Source organism: Prorops nasuta, unplaced genomic scaffold (genome assembly GCF_024137725.1).
Source record: "Prorops nasuta isolate Cenicafe-Biocafe unplaced genomic scaffold, Cenicafe_Pnas_1.2 PNAS00003, whole genome shotgun sequence".
NCBI classification, from domain to species: Eukaryota; Metazoa; Arthropoda; class Insecta; order Hymenoptera; family Bethylidae; genus Prorops; species Prorops nasuta.
This window is the reverse complement of record NW_027116800.1, coordinates 3,735,596-3,758,819: the sequence shown is the minus strand read 5'-3', so window position 1 is coordinate 3,758,819 and position 23,224 is coordinate 3,735,596. Positions and strand designations below refer to the sequence as shown.

Below are 23,224 nucleotides of genomic sequence, written 5' to 3'. Positions count from 1 at the left end.
CCTGAAGATTGATCGGTGGGAAAAAATCTGTCTCCAATATGGACTCGCGGTCAGACAGCGTAACCGTTAAAGACATTGTTCACGTAGAAACTTGACACACAACTGACCGCATATGCTTGTATCATACGATTGATATTGATCGTGGTGGTAGTAGATTATAGCAGAAGGACCAAAATAATCTAAAAGTTCAATTAGAGGTTTCAAATTTCCGAAGGGATCGAAATATTTTACGTAATTATTACGTTTAACGTAGGCAACCCAATGTGTACCAGAACCTTTTTCTTCATCAAGATTCACGATTGCACACTCATTGCGTAGTACGGTTTGTGGTAGAGATGTGCACATAAAGACTCCTCGAAAATGTGGTATATCCTGACATGCATGTAATAATTGAATATTACTAGTAGCTCCAGATTTCGGAAGGTTGCTTTTTTTTGCGAGGTTTTTTTCCTCCTTTTTCAACCCTCTCCCTTTCGCCCGTAAGGGGTTAGGTATAAACCATGTCCACTCCTGCCTTCTATTAAACGATTGTGACGCTGTATCTCTTCCAATTGTCTCTTGGATGCTTTCGCATCGTTTACAGCTTTTGTTATACCTGCTGCGCCCCCAGCTAATGCGCCCACTGCACACAACAGTAGGAGAAGAGGTAATAAACCACCCCGTTTTTTTTTGTGAGTAAATTGCTTTTTCCTCAATAAACCTCCTCGTTTCTCCGGTACACGAATTGTTCTTTTCTTCATGCTTCTTCCATGCACTTGTAGGCCTAAGCCAAGTTTTCGTTTTACATTCATGGATGCCCAGACTGCTGCTGCAGCTGCTCGTTCACGTAAAGATGAGTCACTAGCAGTGATACGCTTTCGTGCACGTTGTGCAAGAACTTTATCAGCCTGGTGACGTGGTGGCAGATCCTTATATATTGAAAATGCGATATCGTGTTCACGGCAGGCTTCGTTTAGAGGATTTATACCCGGATGACCACGTGCTAACCGTTCTCGAAGTCGAGTACCTGGTCCGCAATAATTGTAGCCAGGTATGTGTACTTCGAACGGTAATTTATTCAGTATTTTATTGAAAAAAGTTCCACAACTGTTACTCAATAAGAGAACAAGATTTATTTAGTTTTTTACAATTGAAGTACAATATAGTTTCGGCAAACAGTAATTATCAATTAATAGCTATACGTCCGATCCCTTTGAAGATTATCTTACTAATAAATTCACTTCACAGCTGTAAATAACATGATCGCTATGGTGATAGAAATATGCAACTCGCTTTTTAACATGAACATGCGCAGAACAATATATGTCTTATTTTTATTACAAACTGTTACTAACGAGAAATCTACAGGACGGAGAGAAAGGGAGGGGAAGATATGTAATACTTCTGGACATAATAATAAATGCGAACTTCATATGACTTTCATATGGCATATTTCCAAGGTCACCTTGTTCTAATACCCAGACGCACTACGGCCCGCCTTTCGGCTTCCCCGTGTGACGTGGGACCCTCAGAAACCATGGAGGCGAACTCCCCTCGGGGTCAAGACAACCTCAGAATATCATAGTATTCTGAGTTGATGGGTTGAAGCCACGAATACAATAATGCAATTCGCGCGATAGAACTTGGTTGACCAAAATATACCTCAAAATATTAGATGTTATCAACTCCAAATGTCTTTCTTTACTTATTCACATATCTTCCTCTCTCCGGCATCATTTGACCGGTAACAATATTCCCCTCCGTACAAAACTTATTTTTGTACCTTATCTTCACATATTAATCGTATCAATTTTCGCACGGGTCGTACAAACTGACCATGAGCTGTTTCGACTTTTGCCACTCTTACGATTCCATCAGTTCCTTTGAATATTTCTACTATCTTACCCTTTTTCCACGAATTGCGTGCAGCCTGTAAATCTACAATAAGTACAATGTCTCCTACAACTAAAGAAGACTCGTCCGTTAACCACTTCTTTCGAGAAATTAAAGTTGGAACAAATTCCCTTAGCCATCTTTTCCAAAACGCATCAGCAAAGGCTTGTGCTAATCTCCATTGTTTTCGTAATTGAATATTACCTAACTTATATTTTCCTAATTTAATCTCCCCGGACGATGTCCCTATTAAGAAATGATTCGGCGTGAGCGCTTCTTCATCACGCGGATCCACTGATACGTGAATTTACCGAATGTTCGACTTCTGTAAACATTGTATATAACACTTCTTCCGTTACAATCTGATCTTTTAGTATAACGCTAATAGCATTTTTAACAGATCTTATAAGCCGTTCCCATGCTCCTCCCATGTGTGGTGCATCGGGAGGATTAAAAAACCATCGCATCCCATGTTTTAACGCGTATTCGTGTTGTTCCTTTTTATTAATCTTCGAAATTTCTTCTCTAAGTTCTTTACAGGCCCCCCTAAAATTTGTCCCATTATCACTATATATAATCATAGGTCTTCCTCTTCTTGCCGATAATCTTTGTAATGCTAAAATAGCAGATCCGGCAGTTAACGAAGCAGCTAATTCAATATGAATTGCCCGTATAGTAAGGCAAGTGAATAAAACTCCCCAACGTTTCTCTTTTCGTCTTCCGATCTTTATATATAAAGGCCCAAAATAATCGATTCCACAATGACTGAAAGGTCTCAATCTATACGCTAAACGTCCTGCTGGTAAAGGTGCCATCAATGGATTCTGTGGTTTACCTCGTCGGATTTTACAAATAAGACACGCACATGTAATGGATCGTATAGCTTTTCTAAGGCCTAATATAAAATACTTTTGTCGTATTTCGTTTAACACTGTTTCATTGCTCGCGTGATGCATACGTCGATAATATTCTATAATTAATAATTTCGTAGCTGGATGCTTACTCGCTAAAATAATAGGCTGATTATTAAAATATTCTCCTTTTAGCTTAGTTACTCGACCTTCCGCTCTTAAAATTCCTTTTTCATCTAGGAAGGGTTTTACATTAGCTATGCAACTACTTCTACTAATTGCTTTCTTACTCCTTAATGAAAACAATTCATTATTGAAACTATCATTCTGAATAATTCGAAACCAATAATTTTCGTTGTATTCTGTATCCTCATAATCATTTGTGTCGATTTTACGCCATTTATTTATAGCTTTTCTCACGCGTCTTGTAATGACAAGTAAACCTCTCCAACCTAACATTTTACCCATAACTGGGATAATTGACTCTACCACCGATGTAACAAATATGTTCCCTTTTCTTAGTTTCCAATATGTCAATTTTCCCTCTTTCTTCGTCATTCAAGATCTTCTCTCTAGGCCAATTTGATTCCTTTTCTTGCAAAAATTTTGGTCCTGAAAACCACAAACTATTCTTGTTTTGTTTCTCCTTTATCCATCTTGTTGCACAATCAGCTGGATTGTCTTTGGTAGGTACCCATCTCCATTCTGATCTTGTAGTCAGTTCATTTATTTCACCTAAGCGATGAGCTACGAATACTTGTTTGGTTCTAGGTTCTGAATCTATCCATCTGATGACAGTAATAGAATCTGACCAAAAAATACGTTTATCTATTTTTATTTCTATCTCGTCGTATACCGTTTTTGCCAATCTTGCCCCTAATAGTGCAGCTTGCAGTTCCAGTCGTGGAATAGATAAAGGTTTAAGCGATGCTATCCTTGACTTTGCCATGACTAGCATAATATAAGCTGTTTCATTTTTCAGAATAAAACGCGTATATACAGCCGCTGAATATGCTTTTAAACTTGCATCACAAAATGTGTGCAATTCTATTCTAGTGTATGTATCTTCTTTCGGTGAAACGCACCGAGGCACGCGACATGTACTGATTTCTTTTAAGTGTTCAATCCATTCTAGCCAACCTACTTTTTCTTCGTCCCTTAACTGTTCATCCCAGCCGATTCCACTTCGCCAAACTTCTTGCATTAAGATTTTTGATTTCAGTGTGAATGGCGCAATAAGTCCTAATGGGTCAAAAACTGACATAATTATTCTTAAAAATTCTCTTTTAGTCGGTTTTCTGGCACCACTCATTATTTCTTTTGGGACTCTGTCTAACCCTACATTAAATCCTAGCATATCCGTTTCCTGATCCCAGAAAAGACCTAGTACTCGTTCCTCCCCTTTTTCGCCTATCTGAGTTTTTGAAGAATCCTTGCTTATCGCTTGATCATCAGTTGCAGCAATTACTTTTTGACTGTTGCTTGCCCATCCATGCAGCATAAAATTAGCCTGTGCATTTATTTCTATAATATCTTGAACTAATTTCTTCGCCTCATTTACTGTTTTTCTGCTTGTTAGAATGTCATCTGCATAACAATTACGCTTTATCACCCTCACTGCATCTGGTTTGGTTTCCTTGAACAGCTCAGCATTTCTATCCTTTACATATATAGCACTACACTGCGAGGATTTCGCACCGAAAAGAAGACATGTCATCTCAAAAATTTCGGGCTCACCTTTTCTCTCTTTTCCCCTCCATAAAAAACTCTGCGCTGGACGATCCTTTTTTATTACACTTACCCGCATATACATATCCGCGATATCAGCTTTTATAGCAACTGCATGTAGACGGAAACGCATTATTACACCCGGCATTGGTTGTAACAAATCTGGACCTTGTTCAAGTTGCTTGTTTAAGCTTTCTCCATTTGTTTCTTCAGCTAGATCAAACACAATTCGAACTTTATTTGGCTTGTTTGCCTTACATACACCAAAATGAGATATAAATCATCTATGAGTTTTACTTTCTTCATCATTGACTTTCCTCGCGTAACCCATGTTTATTAATCTTTGCATTTCCTGATAATATAATGCCCCGTATTTTTCATCCTTGTCAATTTTTCTTTCCTGCGCCAAAAGTCTTTTGAATGCCGTTTTTCTTGTGTCAACTGAAGACATCTTATCTTTTTTCCATAATAATCCTGTTTCCCAACCCTTATTCATGCGCCTAGTCGTATTTTCTAAAATTCCTATCACCCTTTCATGTCGCAAATTAGGCCTTTTCGTTTCTTTAACCCCAAAATCGTCCATTTGAAAATATCTCTTAATCATATCATCTAAACCGTGAATATTATTAATTCTATCCTGTTCCATTTCAATAGTATTAACGTTAGCACATGCTAATACCTTTTGATTAAAATTTGACTGATCTAATACGCCATGAACGATCCAACCTAAAAATGTTGAAGAAAGAGCAACTCCCGTTCCCGAAACCGCACGTGTTTCAAAAGCTGTTAATAGTTGCCAGTTATCTTGACCTATCAAAATTTCTGGCCTTATGTTATCATATGGCTGTATGAAAATATTTTCCTTTTTCGCTATCAAACGTACTAACTCCTTTGACAATGTTTGTGATGGTAAACAAAGACCAGGCACAGCTATCGCGTTTTTAATCAAGAATTCCTCGAATTCCCCATTAATACGAAAAATGACTTTTTCACAACATGCAGATACTATTTCACGATCGTTTAATCCTTTAATTTCTAAGTTAATAGATGTCCCTGTTATCCCTAATCGGTTCGCAATATCCTTGTTGATTAATGTAATCGTTGATCCATCATCCAACATTGCAAATGTTTTAATGGTTGACGACGATCCTAGTATTTCTATCGCTACTATTTTTAGGAGCGCCTGTGGTAATTGTCATTGTTCAACATTTCTTTTTCTTGAATGATCATGACTTATTGTCGATATGGGTTCCGTTGATGCCACGGTTGTCTTTATTCCCTCAGATTCTTTTTTATTCATATATGCTAATTTTGGTGTATGCAAAAGTACATGATGTCTTCTTTTGCACTGACTACAATTTTCTGCCTTTCATTCATCTTGACGATGTCCTGCTTCTAGACATTTGTAACATAGACGAAATTTACGCGCCAAGAATCGCCTTCTCTCTATATTCTCTCGAATAAATGTTCTGCATTCAACAGGCTTGTGATTATTGCGTTTGCATATGCCACATGTAAATTCATGATGCTCATTACCTGAAAATTTAGACTCTACATTTACGCTTGTTACCGCGGTTGTCATTTTATTTGCTTTAGTTCGCGTTGACTGTTTATTTTGTAGATTGAATTTATCTGTCAATTCAATCTCGTTGTCAAAAATACCGCCCGCTACAGCTAGTTCTGCTTCACGGTAAAGATAATCAGCTAACTTTTCTAGTTCAGCTTTATCTTCCAATATGTTCGCTGTATATTTATTATAATCATATTTCAATGCCGAAGGCAATTTCTTTGCTACGCCCTGAACTAATTCAGGATTATATAAATAACCTGTTAGTTTGAGCGATTTAAAGGTAGAAACGGCATTTTTTAATTTAGCTGCAAAACGCATTAAACTAATTTCTCCTGTACATATAGCAGGTAAATCCTGTAGATCTTTTACGATTTTGTGCGCCAAAATTTTCTTATTCCCGAAAAGCATTTCTAACGTTTGCATTATAGTTTGCGCATCGCGGCCTGTCCCTAGCAACGCTTGAACCGCCTCTCGCGCCTCGCCCTGTAAAGCCGAAAACAAACGAGATACATTCTCTGTGGGAGTATAACCTGCTAATTCTGACGTTAGTTCAAACGATTCTTTAAAATGCATCCATTCCATTGGATCCCCGGAAAAAATGGGTAAAGCCTTTGCTGATGTGAGCCTATTTACAAGATGCGAATTTCCCTCTGAGACTGTACTTTCTTGTACTGCACGCAACGTAGACTCAATCGCATTCGTCAATTTCCATATCGGGTCATTTGTACAATCATTCTCCTGAATATGTCGAATATCATTTGATACTTCGACATCGTTTCTGATACATTCATTTCTATATCTACTAACATGATCATCAATCGATTCTAATCTCCGCACTCCACAATTCGCAACAACTTCAGCATGGTTGCTGCATCGTGAATTACATACCGATGAATTAATAATAGGATGAAAATTATCGCACACATTATTCTCGCGTCTATCTACATCAAATTCTACATCATTCTCCATCTGTACATTAAAATTACGCATATTCGAACTAGATAAAATATCAATCATTTGATCGCTCACGCTTCTCCTCGTCGACCTTGGTGAATGTTCTCGCAGTTCCTCGCCGTTGTTCATCCGCCTCGCCATATTAGTTGTCTGTTCCTCCTCTCGTTCTGGAAGTTCTACGTGCTGTCCTTCGTCATCTACCATCCGCGTCTCAACAGTAGAAGAATCTTGTGTCTGTTTATTCCTTCTCTCCCTTGTAGTTGCTCTCCTAGTTACTGGCCTTTTAGCAACACTCCTATTCTTATTTCTCACTTCTGTTGTCTTCCCAACTTCTTTCGGTTTTCTTTTATTCTTGTCCGCAACCGTATTCACATTTCTTTTTCTAGCTGATTGAACTCCTGCTAACTTATTCTTCTTTTGAGGCGGTGGCGATGTCGAAGGATCGCACTCTAATTGCACTTCACTAGTTTTTACATGTCTTTTAGGCGGCATTGTGATTTAAACTAAATCTTTTACAACAACTTTGTCCACTCAAAACGTTTACCAGTACACGATAAATTCCCCGATAATAAAAAGTTTTCCCGGGTTTCGGCACCAAAAATTGTTACTAAATAAGAGAACAAGATTTATTTAGTTTTTTACAATTGAAGTACAATATAGTTTCGACAAACAGTAATTATCAATTAATAGCTATACGTCCGATCCCTTTGAAGATTATCTTATTAATAAATTCACTTCACAGCTGTAAATAACATGATCGCTATGGTGATAGAAATATGCAGCTCGCTTTTTAACATGAACATGCGCAGAACAATATATGTCTTATTTATATTACAAACTGTTACTAACGAGAAATCTACAGGACGGAGAGAAAGGGAGGGGAAGATATGTAATACTTCTGGACATAATAATAAATGCGAACTTCATATGACTTTCATATGGCATATTTCCAAGGTCACCTTGTTCTAGTACCCAGACGCACCACGGCCCGCCTTTCGGCTTCCCCGTGTGACGTGGGACCCTCAGAAACCATGGAGGCGAACTCCCCTCGGGGTCAAGACAACCTCAGAATATCATAGTATTCTGAGTTGATGGGTTGAAGCCACGAATACAATAATGCAATTCGCGCGATAGAACTTGGTTGACCAAAATATACCTCAAAATATTAGATGTTATCAACTCCAAATGTCTTTCTTTACTTATTCACATATCTTCCTCTCTCCGGCATCATTTGACCGGTAACAACAACCGTAGCTTACCATGTGGAACTTTCTTTCTGTTTCTCGCACAGAGTTTGCTGACAAGCCCAGCAATATTTTATTGAAGGGGGCGGTCCATCTATGTGATCTGTATTAGGTAGATTATGATGTTTAAAACACCAGCGATATTGTTGTACTTCAGGATCTGCGCGAATGTGTTCAGGCAATTTATTCCAAACCTCTTGAATACTACGCGGAAAGTACTTTAAAAGTAAAATTTTCGGTATGTATTCAAACTGCTCAGCGGTTAATTCTTCCAAACTTGACACATCTAACACTAATAACGGCATGATGAGAACTGATCAAACAATTCATTTCATTCCTATAAATAGTTTGTATGACAGTAGTGTAGTAAGGCCGGTTCTGGCCCCCCCCCCCCCCACTCCTGTCCACTCGGATGAGCCTGGTTGCGAGGTAGTGGGGGGAGCCAAGAAGTGCTAAGCGGTGGTGGTGGGGGAAATCGGAGGCTCCACGTGAGCTCGCAGCAAGTATAGGCGAGAGGGTTGCGGGGGTGCGGGAGGATACTTGCAGCATTTTGACGTGACACTCCCACTCCTCTGACGTCAGGTCTCAGTTAGTAAAAGCAGTTTCCTAGATGGTAAAACAGATTCTCCCTGCGTTTTTTTTGCTCGCGTAACCTTGAATCTTTGCAGCATGCTACTACCCCGTTGAACCCCCTTTACCCTAAATGTAGCTGAGTATGTTACTTTTTTCCATAGCTCAGCAATTTTTGAACTAATATATAATAGCATGCACAAACACACAATTGATTCAAAGTATACTTGGTGCAACGTACTGTTCCGTTTTCACGGTTAAATAAATCCGAGGATAGGGGCCAGGGGACGCGTCAGTTTAACACAAATTTTTCGAAAGATCGTAATCAAAACGATGGTTCCTACATTTGTGGACTTTCAAGGGTTTCGATTAAAAGATAATTCTTTTATAGTGAAAGAGTTTGCAGTTTTGCGCGATAAAAAAGTGTTTCACATTTTATTTTCACCACCATTTCCATATTCTTGGTTAAATGAGGCAGAGATAAAACAAGCAAAGTAAGTGAAATTGTTTAATTAAAACAGAAGCTTTTTACTGTAATATTTTTATTTTTACTTCTAGCTGGTTATATTATAACCATCACGGTTTAAATTGGACAGATGGCTATTCACCGTATTATAGGTATAAAGATGTTATAAGGAAATATGTGATAAATGAAGAAGAACAACAAGAGATATTCGTGAAAGGACTAGAAAAAAGGAATTGGCTTAGTGGTATCTGTGATTATACAATAAGTAATGCAGATGAATGCTAGTGGGGAGATTTCAAATTGAAAGACAGCAAAGACAAGTTGGATCTTTCCATGTGCATGAATCATGAAGGTTTATGTGCATTGAAAAATGTTTATTTTATGAAATATATGTATGAAAGAGAAATGTACAATAAATAAGAAACAAAATAAAATTACGTTTCAGTTATTTAAGCAGATTCCTACAACAGTCTTTTTGAAACGATTTTTAACACGTGTTTAAATTGAAGAATAAGCATATCGAGTTTCTACAGTAATTCTATTTTAAAACTAATTTTTATACACACACACACACACACACACATACCAATTGATGACTAAGTATATTAAATTTCATCTCAATATGTGAATTATAAAAAGATGTATCATGGATGAAATGTTTCACTCATTCCACTATAATCGGACTCGAATCAATCTTCCTCTTCTCCCATTTTTCGCATCAATTTTACATTCTCAAAATGTATACCGAACTTCGAAAAAAGGTTAGCTTAATTAAAACTGAGCACGAGTACTCTACATGGGTACGTGAATGTCGTGACCGTATCCAGGAGCTGAGGAACGATAATCGGAATGCATCAGTGGGTACACGACAGAAACATTTTGCTGAAATCGCGAACATCAAGTGCCTTCTGCTTCGTGCATCAAAGGATAAAAGCTCCATTAAATTTGGTTCTGGTTCTCATAATGCGGGAGAACTTATCTGGGAGGAGCTCGAATCAGCGTTTAATAGCCGAATATGTAGTGGTATGGTGATAAATAGTAGTTACATAGAACCACGCAGCTTTCTATTAGATGTAGAAGAAATTGTGTACACCCGTGTAAACCAAGTATTTGATAGTGTAAATAGTGTTAAGAAAAACTGTGTATTTAATGGACAATTTGTTTCTAAGGACATTAGTGATGATAAGCATGTATGTACAAAGAATAGCGTATTGTATAAAACTGATAATTTTAAGGAATGGTATAGGCTAAATATTGTAGAGATTTTACTAAAAGAGTTGAGTGAGTTTCAAGAACGTGATAGTGGTTGGGCTCTGGAGAAAATTCTGAGTTTAATAGTTAATATTAATCATTACAATCCACTCCATGCTGGATGCAGAATTGAGCTTCCAGCCGCTATTTTACATAAAAAAGCTGTGATAAACATAGACAATGAAGATAGCGAATGTTTCGCATGGGCTGTGACAGTGGCACTATTTCCAGCAATTCCACCTGCCAAATCCTACCGAATATCCTCCTATCCACATTATCGGTCTGTTTTAGATGTAGGAAGTATAACGTTTCTGACCACTCTAAAACAAATTCCAAAATTTGAGGTGGATAATAACATTTCAGTTAATGTCTTTACCATGGAGGAGGTGGGGGAGAAACATGATTGTAAAGCCAAAGTAAACATTGTACCGCTTCAGATAACAAAGATGAAACGTTCTAGGCATGTTAACCTCCTCCTCATCACGGATGACCAGGGAACTGCACACTTTCTTTGTATAAGAAATCTTCCAAGGTTGATAAGCAGCCAAATAAGTAAAAGAGAACACAGTGCTCATATTTGTGATCGGTAAGTAAGAATTATACTGGAGATATTAATATTTTATAAAAAAATACTAATAATATCAATAATTCATTTCAGCTGTTTACACTATTTCCGTACTGCAGATAAGCTACAGTCGCATGAGAGGGATTGTGTGCAGCTTAATGACAACCTGCACGTAATTCTACCAAGGAAAGCTGAAGACTGCTGGGTATCTTTTAAAAACCAGAAGAACAGTGAAAGAGTGCCGTTTGTCGTCTATGCAGACTTTGAATGTTTACTACAGAAAATTGACAATAGTAGTAATAGTAGTAAAAATAGTTACGATTATCAGAAACATGTACCTTTTAGTGTAGGGTATTATTTGAAATGTGCTCGCGATGCGTCACTCTCATGTTATAATTCACATCGAGGTGCTAATTGCATCGAATGGTTCGTATGCGAGCTCGAGAGCATTGCACGCATCGTCAGCGAAAAATTGAAGACTGTAATACCGATGAATACTCTTAGTGATGTTGAAATTTTGCGGCACTACAGTGAACCTAATTGTCACATTTGTGGAAAACCGTTTCTTCCAAATCAAGTGCGTATTCGCGATCATGATCACCTAACTGGTAGATATAGAGGACCGGCTCATAATAATTGCAACTTAAACTTTAAAGACTCGCATGTTATTCCCGTAATTTTCCATAATTTATCCGGCTATGATTCACATTTTATTTTTGAGGCGATCGTGAATACGCTTGAGGGATCGGTAAATTTGCTGCCTATAAATAAGGAAAAATACACTTCATTTAGTAAATATCTGCGAAAGTATAATATACAGCTAAGATTCATCGATTCGTTCAAATTTATGGCATCCAGTTTGGATAAATTGAGTTCATATCTGAATAGATCTCAGCTGAAAAATTTAGAGTAACAATTGTTGGAATTAAGTATTGAACAGTTCAGCCTGCTTACGAGAAAAGGTATTTTTCCTTACGATTATGTGGATAACATTACTCGCTTGGAAGAAACGGTTTTACCTGCACGAGAGTTGTTCCACAATAGACTGTCCGATAGCGATATCACGGAAGAAGCATATAATCATGCCAAAGAGGTATGGACAAAATTCTCTGTGACAACACTCGGGGAGTACAGCGATCTTTATTTAAAGACCGATGTCCTATTGTTCACCTTTGTTTTCGAGAGTTTTCGAGATAGCTGCATGAAAAATTATAGTTTAGATCCCGCTCACTATTATACGCTTCCAGGCTTCACTTGGGACGCGATGCTCAAGCATACGGGAATCCGTCTGGAACTCTTCACAGACGTGGACATGTTGCTTTTTGTTGAACGCGGTATACGCGGTGGTTTGAGCCAGTGCTCCCACCGCTACGAGAGGGCCAACAATCGGTACATGCGAAACTACGATCCGGCGGAACCGTCGAAATACTTGATGTATTACGACGTTAATAATCTATATGGATGGGCAATGTGTCAACCGTTGCCTACCCACGGTTTCCAATGGATCGATGACGCTGCCAAACTCGACATCCTTAATGTGTCCGAGGATTCGTCCGAAGGTTATATTTTGGAGGTGGACTTGCAATATCCACGCAAGCTTCCAGACAAACACTCCGATCTACCATTCTGCCCGGTGCGTGAGAAGCCGCCAGGTTCACACCAGGAGAGACTGCTCGCAACCGTCGACGATAAGACGCGTTATGTGATACACTACCGTGCTCTACAGCAGTGTATACGTAACGGTATCGTCTTAACACGCATTTATCGAGGTTTAAAGTTCCAGCACTCCACCTGGCTGAAGTCGTATATCGAATTAAATACACGCTTGCGGACAGCCTCAAAAAACGATTTCGAGAAGAATCTCTTCAAGCTAATGAACAACGCAGTATTTGGTAAGACTATGGAAAATGTTAGGAATAGAGTTGACGTGAGGCTCGTAACCAAGTGGGAGGGAAGATACGGGGCGGAAGCGTTGATTTCCAAACCGAATTTTCACAGTCGTGCGATATTTAAAGAGAATTTGGTCGCTATTCAATTGTCGAAATTATCCGCGAAGTTTGATAAGCCCGTGTACGTAGGCATGAGCATTTTAGATATTTCAAAGACCTGTCTGTATGAATTCCATTACGATTATATGCTTCCTACATTCGGCAGTAAATGTAAAGCGATATATACCGACACGGACAGTCTAGTGTACAGTATCGAGTGTGATGATGTTTACTCGGTCATGAAACGTGATCTGGTCAAATTCGACACCAGCGATTACCCTGCTGATAATCGGTACGGTTTACCTCGAGTCAATAAAAAAAGTGCCTGGGCTAATGAAGGACGAGAACAATGGAAAGATCATGACCGAGTTCGTTGGACTGAGAGCGAAAATGTATACCTTTTAGGTGCAGGACTGTACGAAAATTACCAAAAAGGCTAAGGGGGTCAAAGGTTATGTTATCGATAGAAACATAACCTTTGACGACTACAAGGATTGTTTGGATAATTTCACCGTACAGTCCCGTAACCAAAAATTTAATTCGTTCGAAATTGCACAAGGTGTTTTCCACTACTCAGCGAAAAATTGCTCTCAGTACGTATGACGATAAGCGTCACATAACACCCGGTTGCGAAGCGACTCTACCTTGGGGACATCATAGGTTAAAAGACTAGATTTTAATAGCTGTATTTATTGTATTATATTATTTTGCATAAATTATTATTATTATTATTACAAAACATTATTCTTATTTATCCACGAATTATGCGTTTTATCCATTCCTAACCATTTTAAAAATACCTTATTCCCTTTCTTACGCAATACCTTCTCTACCAAGTATACATCAGGATTAGCTGTTTTTAAAAGTTTATATTCATAAAATCCACCATGTATGTCTGTACAACGAGAATCTCTAAGTAGATACGTGGCAGGATTTGTCCTTTGCACTTTTGTAATTTGAAATATTTCAGTAGTCCAATTCGGTGTGTAACCTTTAGCAAACGCATTTTTGTATTTACTGATTCGCACGAAATCACCAGCCTTGAACTTGGTACGTCCAACGATCTTAATGTTGCTATATACAGTAGCAAGCAGATGCTCAGCATGCTCAGGTTTCACGTCAACGGGACGCATTCCTATAGTACGATGTTTTCGCGCGTTATAATCATCCACCAGCTGTTGCAGTATATTTCGCCATTTGTAACTACCGTCCAGTGTAAAACGTTTCCACATTTCGGTTTTTAACGTTCGATTCCAACGCTCGACTATTGACGCTTTTAACGTGCTGTACGTGGAGTAATGATTTATTCCACGTTTTTTCATGAGCAGTTGAAACTCGTTGTTGTAAAATTCTTTACCATTATCAGTTTGCAAATTTTTGGGACATCTTCCACTCTTTAAAATTTTTCCCATAGCTGTGGTCACTTCCTTACCACTTTTTGTCTTAAGCGCTACTGCCCAACCATACTTCGATAAGGTATCAATCACTGTCAGAATATAGTGATGACCAGTTTCAACGTAATAACGCATATCAACAAGGTCAGCCTGCCAGAGATCATCGAAACCACGTATTATGACTTTTCGTCGTGGAAAATTTCTTCTCGCAGGGACATGTAACTCTTGCACCAGTTGTTTCTTTTCTTCACTCATGATTCTTTTTCTTTCGAAAGCAATCGATTATCATGAGTATAAAATGTATGATGTATCCTAAACATTCACTTTTTGGATCCATCATTAATCTTGCTGTTTGTTTGCAAAAGTTTTCCCTCAATCTCCTGTATTTTTTTATTTATTCTCTCTTCAATTTTCTCCTCCAATTTAGCTAAACTGTGTTGCAAGAACTTTATATTCACAGCACACAGGTTCAGCGGTTCAACCGACCTGTTTAGCGGTTCAATCGAGCTGTTCAACGGTTCGATTGACCGGTATAGCGGTTCGACCGACCGGTTCAACGGTTCACCTGACCGGTTTAGCGGTCCAACCGACCTGCTTAGCGGTTCAACCGACCTGTTTAGCGGTTCAATCGAGCTGTTCAGCGGTTCGATTGACCGGTTTAGCGGTTCGACCGACCGGTTCAACGGTTCACCTGCCGGTTTAGCGGTTCAACCGACCTGTTTAGCGGTTCAACCGACCTGTTTAGCGGTTCAACCGACCTATTTACCGGTTCAATTGAGCTGTTCAGCGGTTCGATTGACCGGTTTAGCGGTTCAACCGACCGGTTTAGCGGTTCAACCGACCTGTTTAGCGGTTCAATCGAGCTGTTCAGCGGTTCGATTGACCGTTTTAGCGGTTCGACCGACCGGTTTAGCGGTTCAACCGACCGGTTTAGCGGTTCAACCGACCTGTTTAGCGGTTCAATCGAGCTGTTCAGCGGTTCAATTAACCGGTTTAGCGGTTCGACCGACCGGTTCAACGGTTCACCTGACCGGTTAAGCGGTTCAACCGACCTGTTTAGCGGTTCAATCGAGCTGTTCAACGGTTCGATTGACCGGTATAGCGGTTCGACCGACCGGTTCAACGGTTCACCTGACCGGTTTAGCGGTCCAACCGACCTGCTTAGCGGTTCAACCGACCTGTTTAGCAGTTCAATCGAGCTGTTCAGCGGTTCGATTGACCGGTTTAGCGGTTCGACCGACCGGTTCAACGGTTCACCTGCCGGTTTAGCGGTTCAACCGACCTGTTTAGCGGTTCAACCGACCTGTTTAGCGGTTCAACCGACCTATTTATCGGTTCAATTGAGCTGTTCAGCGGTTCGATTGACCGGTTTAGCGGTTCGACCGACCGGTTCAGCGGTTCAATCGAGCTGTTTAGCGGTTCAACCGACCTGTTTAGCGGTTCAATCGAGCTGTTTAGCGGTTCAACCGACCTATTTACCGGTTCAATTGAGCTGTTCAGCGGTTCGATTGACCGGTTTAGCGGTTCGACCGACCGGTTCAACGGTTCACCTGACCGGTTAAGCGGTTCAACCGACCTGTTTAGCGGTTCGACCGACCGGTTCAACGGTTCACCTGACCGGTTAAGCGGTTCAACCGACCTGTTTAGCGGTTCAATCGAGCTGTTCAGCGGTTCGATTGACCGGTTTAGCGGTTCGACCGACCGATTCAACGGTTCACCTGACCGGTTTAGCGGTTCGACCGACCGGTTCAGCGGTTCAATCGAGCTGTTTAGCGGTTCAACCGACCTGTTTAGCAGTTCAATCGAGCTGTTCAGCGGTTCAACCGACCTGTTTAGCGGTTCAATCGATTAGTTCAACGGTTCACCTAACCAGTTTAATTGTTCGACCGACCTGTTTAGCGGTTCAAGCAATCGGTTTAGCGGTTAACCGACCTCTTTAACGATTAGACCGACCGGTTTACCGATCCAAGTGACCCGTTTATCTGTATAACTGGTTTGCTTAATAATGTAACCGGTCCGTTTTGTGTAATTAAAAGCTTTACACTGTTCAGTGCACTACGTTAAACTAACACTTTCCAGCACTGATATGATGCTTTATGCTACTCGATGGTTGCATACTCATTGAATCCCTTCCAATATCGACCATTTTTCATACCACTGTCCTTATCAATTTTCTTTTCTTCACTCATGATTCTTTTTCTTTCGAAAGCAATCGATTATCATGAGTATAAAATGTATGATGCATCCTAAACATTCACTTTTTGGATCCATCATTAATCTTGCTGTTTGTTTGCAAAAGTTTTGCCTCAATCTCCTGTATTTTTTTATTTATTCTCTCTTCAATTTTCTCCTCCAATTTAGCTAAACTGTGTTGCAAGAACTTTATATTCACAGCACACAGGTTCAGCGGTTCAACCGACCTGTTTAGCGGTTCAATCGAGCTGTTCAACGGTTCGATTGACCGGTATAGCGGTTCGACCGACCGGTTCAACGGTTCACCTGACCGGTTTAGCGGTTCAACCGACCTGCTTAGCGGTTCAACCGACCTGTTTAGCGGTTCAATCGAGCTGTTCAGCGGTTCGATTGACCGGTTTAGCGGTTCGACCGACCGGTTCAACGGTTCACCTGCCGGTTTAGCGGTTCAACCGACCTGTTTAGCGGTTCAACCGACCTGTTTAGCGGTTCAACCGACCTATTTACCGGTTCAATTGAGCTGTTCAGCGGTTCGATTGACCGGTTTAGCGGTTCGACCGACCGGTTCAGCGGTTCAATCGAGCTGTTTAGCGGTTCAACCGACCTGTTTAGCGGTTCAATCGAGCTGTTTAGCGGTTCAACCGATCTGTTTAGCGGTTCAACAGACCTATTTACCGGTTCAATTGAGCTGTTCAGCGGTTCGATTGACCGGTTTAGCGGTTCGACCGACCGGTTCAACGGTTCACCTGACCGGATTAGCGGTTCGACCGACCGGTTCAGCGGTTCAATCGAGCTGTTTAGCGGTTCAACCGACCTGTTTAGCGGTTCAATCGAGCTGTTTAGCGGTTCAACCGACCTGTTTAGCGGTGTATACATGCTTCAAGTTAGTCCCATCCTGCTTAAAAATGATTATCATATTTGCATTGTCACGAATCAGATGTTTTGGGATATTGGCATAGGTCTGACAAAGATAGAAGCAATCGATGCTCGAGTGCCGACCCATTGAAAAGTAGTCTCTTATATTGTCCTGCTTATTGCTTGCCACATCATCAAATATAAAGATTGAATTTGGTAATGCATCTGACACATTTATAACCTCACTATTATTTGAAAATTGATGTTAACCAATTTCCTCCATATCTGTCAATAGCTGTTCCAAGTAACGGTACTTCGGTTGCTGTAACGATTTCGAGTAAACGTACAGGTTGTCAAATCTTACACCGTGAGGACTCTCAATAAGACTTAGCATTACGTTTGTTTTCCCACAATTTGAGGGTCCGCAAACTATACAGCGTATAGTTGACGGTAGCAAAGTTCCATGACGTTTCATATCACTAACGGTGGCAGTGTGATAATCGGTATTAGAGATATTGATACTTAATGGCTGCTTTACGAAATGCATTCTCGAACGACTGTGAGGTTAAATCTTAATTGCACGAGCTATTTATAGGCATGAAATCAGAGAATTGAATCAGTTTTCATTATGCCTGCATTTGTGTTGGATGTTACAAGTTTGGAGGAGTTAAGCAGTGATCAATTGGAATACGTACCGAAAATTGTACTTTTAAAGTACTTTTCACACAGTATTGACAGATATTGGAATAAATTACCCAAGCATATTCGTGCAGATCCTGAGGTTCAAAAATATCGCTATTGTTTACAACATTTCAATCTACCTAATACTATTCATGCGGATGGACTACCACCGTTGATAAAAGATTGTTATACATGTCGTGCGTCGGATGTGGATCATTTCTCAATAAAACAATAAACAAACTACCATTTGAGCTTCATTTACCGGGATACAATTACTGTGGACCAGGAACTCGACTTCAAGAACGATTAGCACGTGGTGATCGAGGTGTGAACCAGCTGGACGAAGCCTGTCTGGAACACGATATCGCATATTCACAATATAAAGACCTATCGCAGCGTCATCAAGCTGATAAAGTGCTCGCAAAACGTGCACGTAGACGTATCACAGCTGGTGACGCAACCTTGGGTGAGCGTGCTGCAGCAACAGCTGTCTGGGCGTCTATGAACGCAAAGCGTAAACTTGGTTTAGGATTACAAACAGATATGGTGAGGAAAGCAGCAGTGAGAAAAACTGGAAATAGTGCTGTAAAAAAACGTAAAAAATTCGAGTGCCTAAAAAACGGGGCGGCTTGTTGCCTCTGCTCCCACTGCTAGGTGCGGTGGGAGCACTAGCAGGTGGAGCATCAGGTATAGCGAAAGCTGTAAACGATGCCAAAGCTGCGAAAAAACAGTTGGAAGAAATGCAGCGTCACAATCGTATGATAGAAGCAACTGCAAGAGACGGACGGGGGCTATATCTCGCACCGTACAAACGAAGCGGAGGAGGCGTAGCAAAAAAATCAATGTCAAAGAAGCGAACAAAAAAGTAACTGTACACGGTCTACCAAGATCTGGTGCTACAAGTAATATTCAATTATCTCACGTATGTCGTGCTATACCAAATTTCCGTGGAGTCTTTATGCGTACAAGTCTACCACGAAACGGTCCATGGTCTAATGAATGTGCAATCGTTAACCTTGACGCGATTCTAATGGTCCAGGCACTCACTGGGTTGCCTACGTTAAATGCAATAATCTTGTAAAGTATTTCGATTCTTTCGGTAATCTGAAACAACCGACTGAACTTGTTCGGTACTTCGGTCCGCTTAGTACAATTTATTACAATCATGACCAATATCAGTCGTATGATACGAGCATTTGTGGTCAGTTGTGTGTTAAATTTCTAAGAGAACAGACAAAATGTCTTTAACATTTACGCTATCAGGACACGGTCATGTGTTGGAATCAAATTTTTTCCCTCCGATCAATCTAGACGACGGTCACTATGAACTGGGGCTCGTAGATTTTCGAAGTTTCTACTCGATCGCCAATGTAGATGAGACGAATAATAATTTTTACTTTGGTAAAAATAAACTAATAACCATACCTACAGGCTGTTATGAGTTGAGTGCGATAAATGAATACTTGCGTATGCGGTTGGAGTTACCTTATGATGATAATGTTATTATTCTGCGCGCCAATAATAACACACTGAAAAGTGAAATAATGTGTAAATATTCTATTGATTTTACAAAAATTAATAATATTGGTTCTCTGCTAGGATTTTCGTCGGACCGCGTAATCCTACCAAACACTTGGGCTGAATCGGACGAACCTGTGAATATTTTAAAAGTAAATATTCTACGTATCGAATGTAATATTACCGCTGGTGCATATACGAACGGTAGACCACAACATGTCATCCACGAATTTTTCCCAAGCGTTCCACCAGGCTATAAAATCTCGGAAACACCGAAGAACGTCATTTACTTGCCAGTCATTGCAAGGGTAATCGATCGTCTCACATTACGTATTCTCGATCAAAACAATCGTCCTGTAAATTTTGGAAAGGAGGAAATCACCATACGATTACACATTAGAAGATGTTGATTTATAAGAATACCGACGATTATAAACCAACATTACTCGATGAACCAATCAGTCAATTAGCTGCAACAGAGCTGAATAAATCAGTTCAGAGTGAAATAGGGAAAAACGTGATCGGTGACAAAAAAGTGTTGACAAGAAAAAATATAAATTTTTTACACTCATTGGGTCTGACTGTGAAGAAAAGAAATCATGGATCCATTGAACGTTACCGCACAGCCTGCGTAAGACAACCGCATCACTAAATTGGAAATACATGCTTACAATCCGTATGCGAATGCATCATTGGGAAATATCGATGTAATTCGTATCCCAATACAACAGCAAGATTTGATTCTTTTGCCCAGTGGTAGTTACCTCTACATAGAGGGGAAGCTGATTGAAAGTACTCGTGCTGCTACTACACCTTTGACGGATAAAGTTATGCTCGACGCTAATTCCATGGCATTTCTGTTCGATGAAATTCGTTATGAATTGAACGGTATTGAGATTGATCGATGCAAAAACGTTGGTATCACTACCAGTATGAAGAATCTCATATCTTTAAGCAGTGAAGAGAGTATGAGTCTACGTCATTCTGGCTGGTTCGTTGCCACTCAAGAGCGTGAAAATGTTGCTGACACATTCAGCTTTTGCGTTCCCCTGCATATGCTGTTGGGATTCTGCGAAGATTACAAACGTGTCGTTATCAATGCACGCCATGAGCTCGTTCTGATACGAGCGCGTAATGATATAAATTCAATATTTTCTTCGAATCAGTTTACCGATTCTGGGATTGAACTGCATCGAATGCAATGGAGAATCCCTCACGTAACTTTAAATGAATTTACCAAACTACAATTTCTACGCATTATCGAGCAGAATAAAAATCTCACCATGGCTTTTCGTTCCTGGGAGCTCTACGAATATCCCCTTTTACCTCAAACACAGCGACATACATGGGCTGTTAAAGCAGCTACACAATTGGAGAAGCCTCGATACGTGATACTGGCGTTTAGAAAGAATAAGAAGAACGATCAATATTCGAATGTACTTAAATTTAGCGATTGCGATGTACGTGATGTTAAAGTCTATTTAAATTCTGAATTTTATCCGTACGATCGTCTCGACACTGATTTCACGAAATCTCGCTACTCCGTACTCTATGATATGTATGTAAAGTTTTTCCACTCATATTATGCTGATGAAAAACTGTCGAAACCAATGCTCGATTACCTAAACTTCTTGCAATACGGTCCGCTCTTTGTAATTGATTGTTCACATCAGAACGAGTCAGTGAAAACCGGCACGGTCGATGTTAAGATTGTAATCGAGTGTTGGAAAAATATTCCGAGTAATACTACAGCCTATTGTTTAATTATACATGATAAAATTATAGACTATAATCCGCTTACGAATATTGTTAGAAATGTAAGTTAGATATGTAAGGTTAGAAAAAAAAATAAAGCACTTTTTAATAAATATATAAAGCATTTTATTCACTCATTTATTATACAAAACACTTATTGTTTAATCTTAAATTCTAAATTATTATAATTCCCGCCTAAGTATTTCATGATTAAAATATTTTGTGATGCTGCATTTATCAGCTCCGTAAACTGATCCTGCGATTCGAGTAAGGCAACCATCCGGGAAGGGAGATAAAACCAATCCTCCGTTGATAGTTTCGCTATTATCCTCATTCCATATTTAGTCTTTATTTTCATCATTTCAATTATTTCATATTCTTTATTTTCCTCGAAACTGTTTAATTTAACAAATGTCTTCTCAGAGATGCATTAACTCCAGTTAAAAATGCCATTTTATCTAGACCCTGTATTGCAGAAAACTATTATTATTATTATTATTGAAAAGTAAAACAATATTTGAATAATATATTCCTACCTTTCTTTATCAGTTGAGACTGAGGTATAAACTGATCTGAGTATTCTTACTGGTTGTGGTTGATGCACTAACTAAAGTACTGATTTGAAGATTCTTGCTGGTTGTGTGGTCGATGCACTAACTAAAGTTTGAACAGATTGAAGCTGGTTCACTATTGTTCGAATCCATTTATATAGAAAAAAATGTTGATGGAAGGGGTAAATAATTTTTTGTTGAAAATGTGTAAGATGATATACTGCTGATTAATCAAATTATGACTCTATTAAAAGAATATGCATGAATCATTCAAGGACATATTGATGATCTTCAATGTGTTAGCGATCAACATATCTGTAAAGATCTATCATCTGGATAAAACATATATTAATATTTAAAAAAAAAATATGATCTTGCTGAAGATCTCAATTTCACCATACGTAGACATATCGTTATACGGTAAGGTCCAGTGTGGAGCGTATAAGAGGTACTAAATTTTCATCACGTGCTGATATTTAATACGTCAAAGATATTTGTATATCTAGAGCAGGCTTCTCTCTCGCTGAAATTTGATGCATCAAAAGTATTTGAACATCCAAAACATATATCGTTCATACAAACCTTTCTAATATGTATCATATGTAAGAATTAAACGACTTAGGCTTATTAGTAAAATTATTCTTCTATTAAAAGCATGCGTATGAATTTAAGTAATGGGGGATAGTGCTACACATTTCATCAATTGGTCAATCTTGAAAAATTTATCACGAAAGTGTTGTGATAAATTTTCGATTACGGTTAATCGTAGAAATTTACTACACCATAGTATGTATTATATCTTAAGCATTTCTCTCTCTGTCTTGCATCTCTATTACGTTCATTCTCACGATGATTTTGGTTTCTTCGCTTAGTAAGAGGATGATATGTGTTTATTTATCTAAACTGGGGTGTAATTCTATCAAAAGAAATAAAACATGAATGATAAGTACACACACACACAGCGATTTTCGTTGAAAGGGCGTCTCTTCTTAAGGTAGCTGGAGGTGGAAATGTTTTATATACTTAAGTAATTCTAAACAGCTCATTAAAGTTCTGTTCTTACCTCCAAGAGTTCAAATAGTAGCAGTAGAAAATGGGTGGAAGTAATATAATGTGCGAATGCTGTATGGATGTAAACATTATAAATATCTTAGACGAAATTGACAGAGATTTGGAGATAATATTGGAACGTTTAATTGATAGTGATGAAGAAGGACA

General features: G+C 39.2%; 1 protein-coding gene across 1 annotated transcript; it reads right to left on the bottom strand.

Annotated features, from left to right (window-relative positions):
• Positions 1–3,183: 3,183 nt before the first annotated feature.
• On the bottom strand, positions 3,184–7,467 carry LOC136784188 (uncharacterized). The gene is made up of 4 exons (XM_066744713.1): positions 6,013–7,467; positions 4,749–5,634; positions 4,525–4,664; positions 3,184–4,404 (listed from the first exon to the last, which is right to left on the bottom strand). The coding sequence occupies exons 1-4, from the start codon at positions 7,465–7,467 to the stop codon at positions 3,184–3,186; spliced, it is 3,702 nt and encodes a 1,233-aa protein (XP_066600810.1).
• Between the last annotated feature and the right edge of the window lie 15,757 nt (positions 7,468–23,224).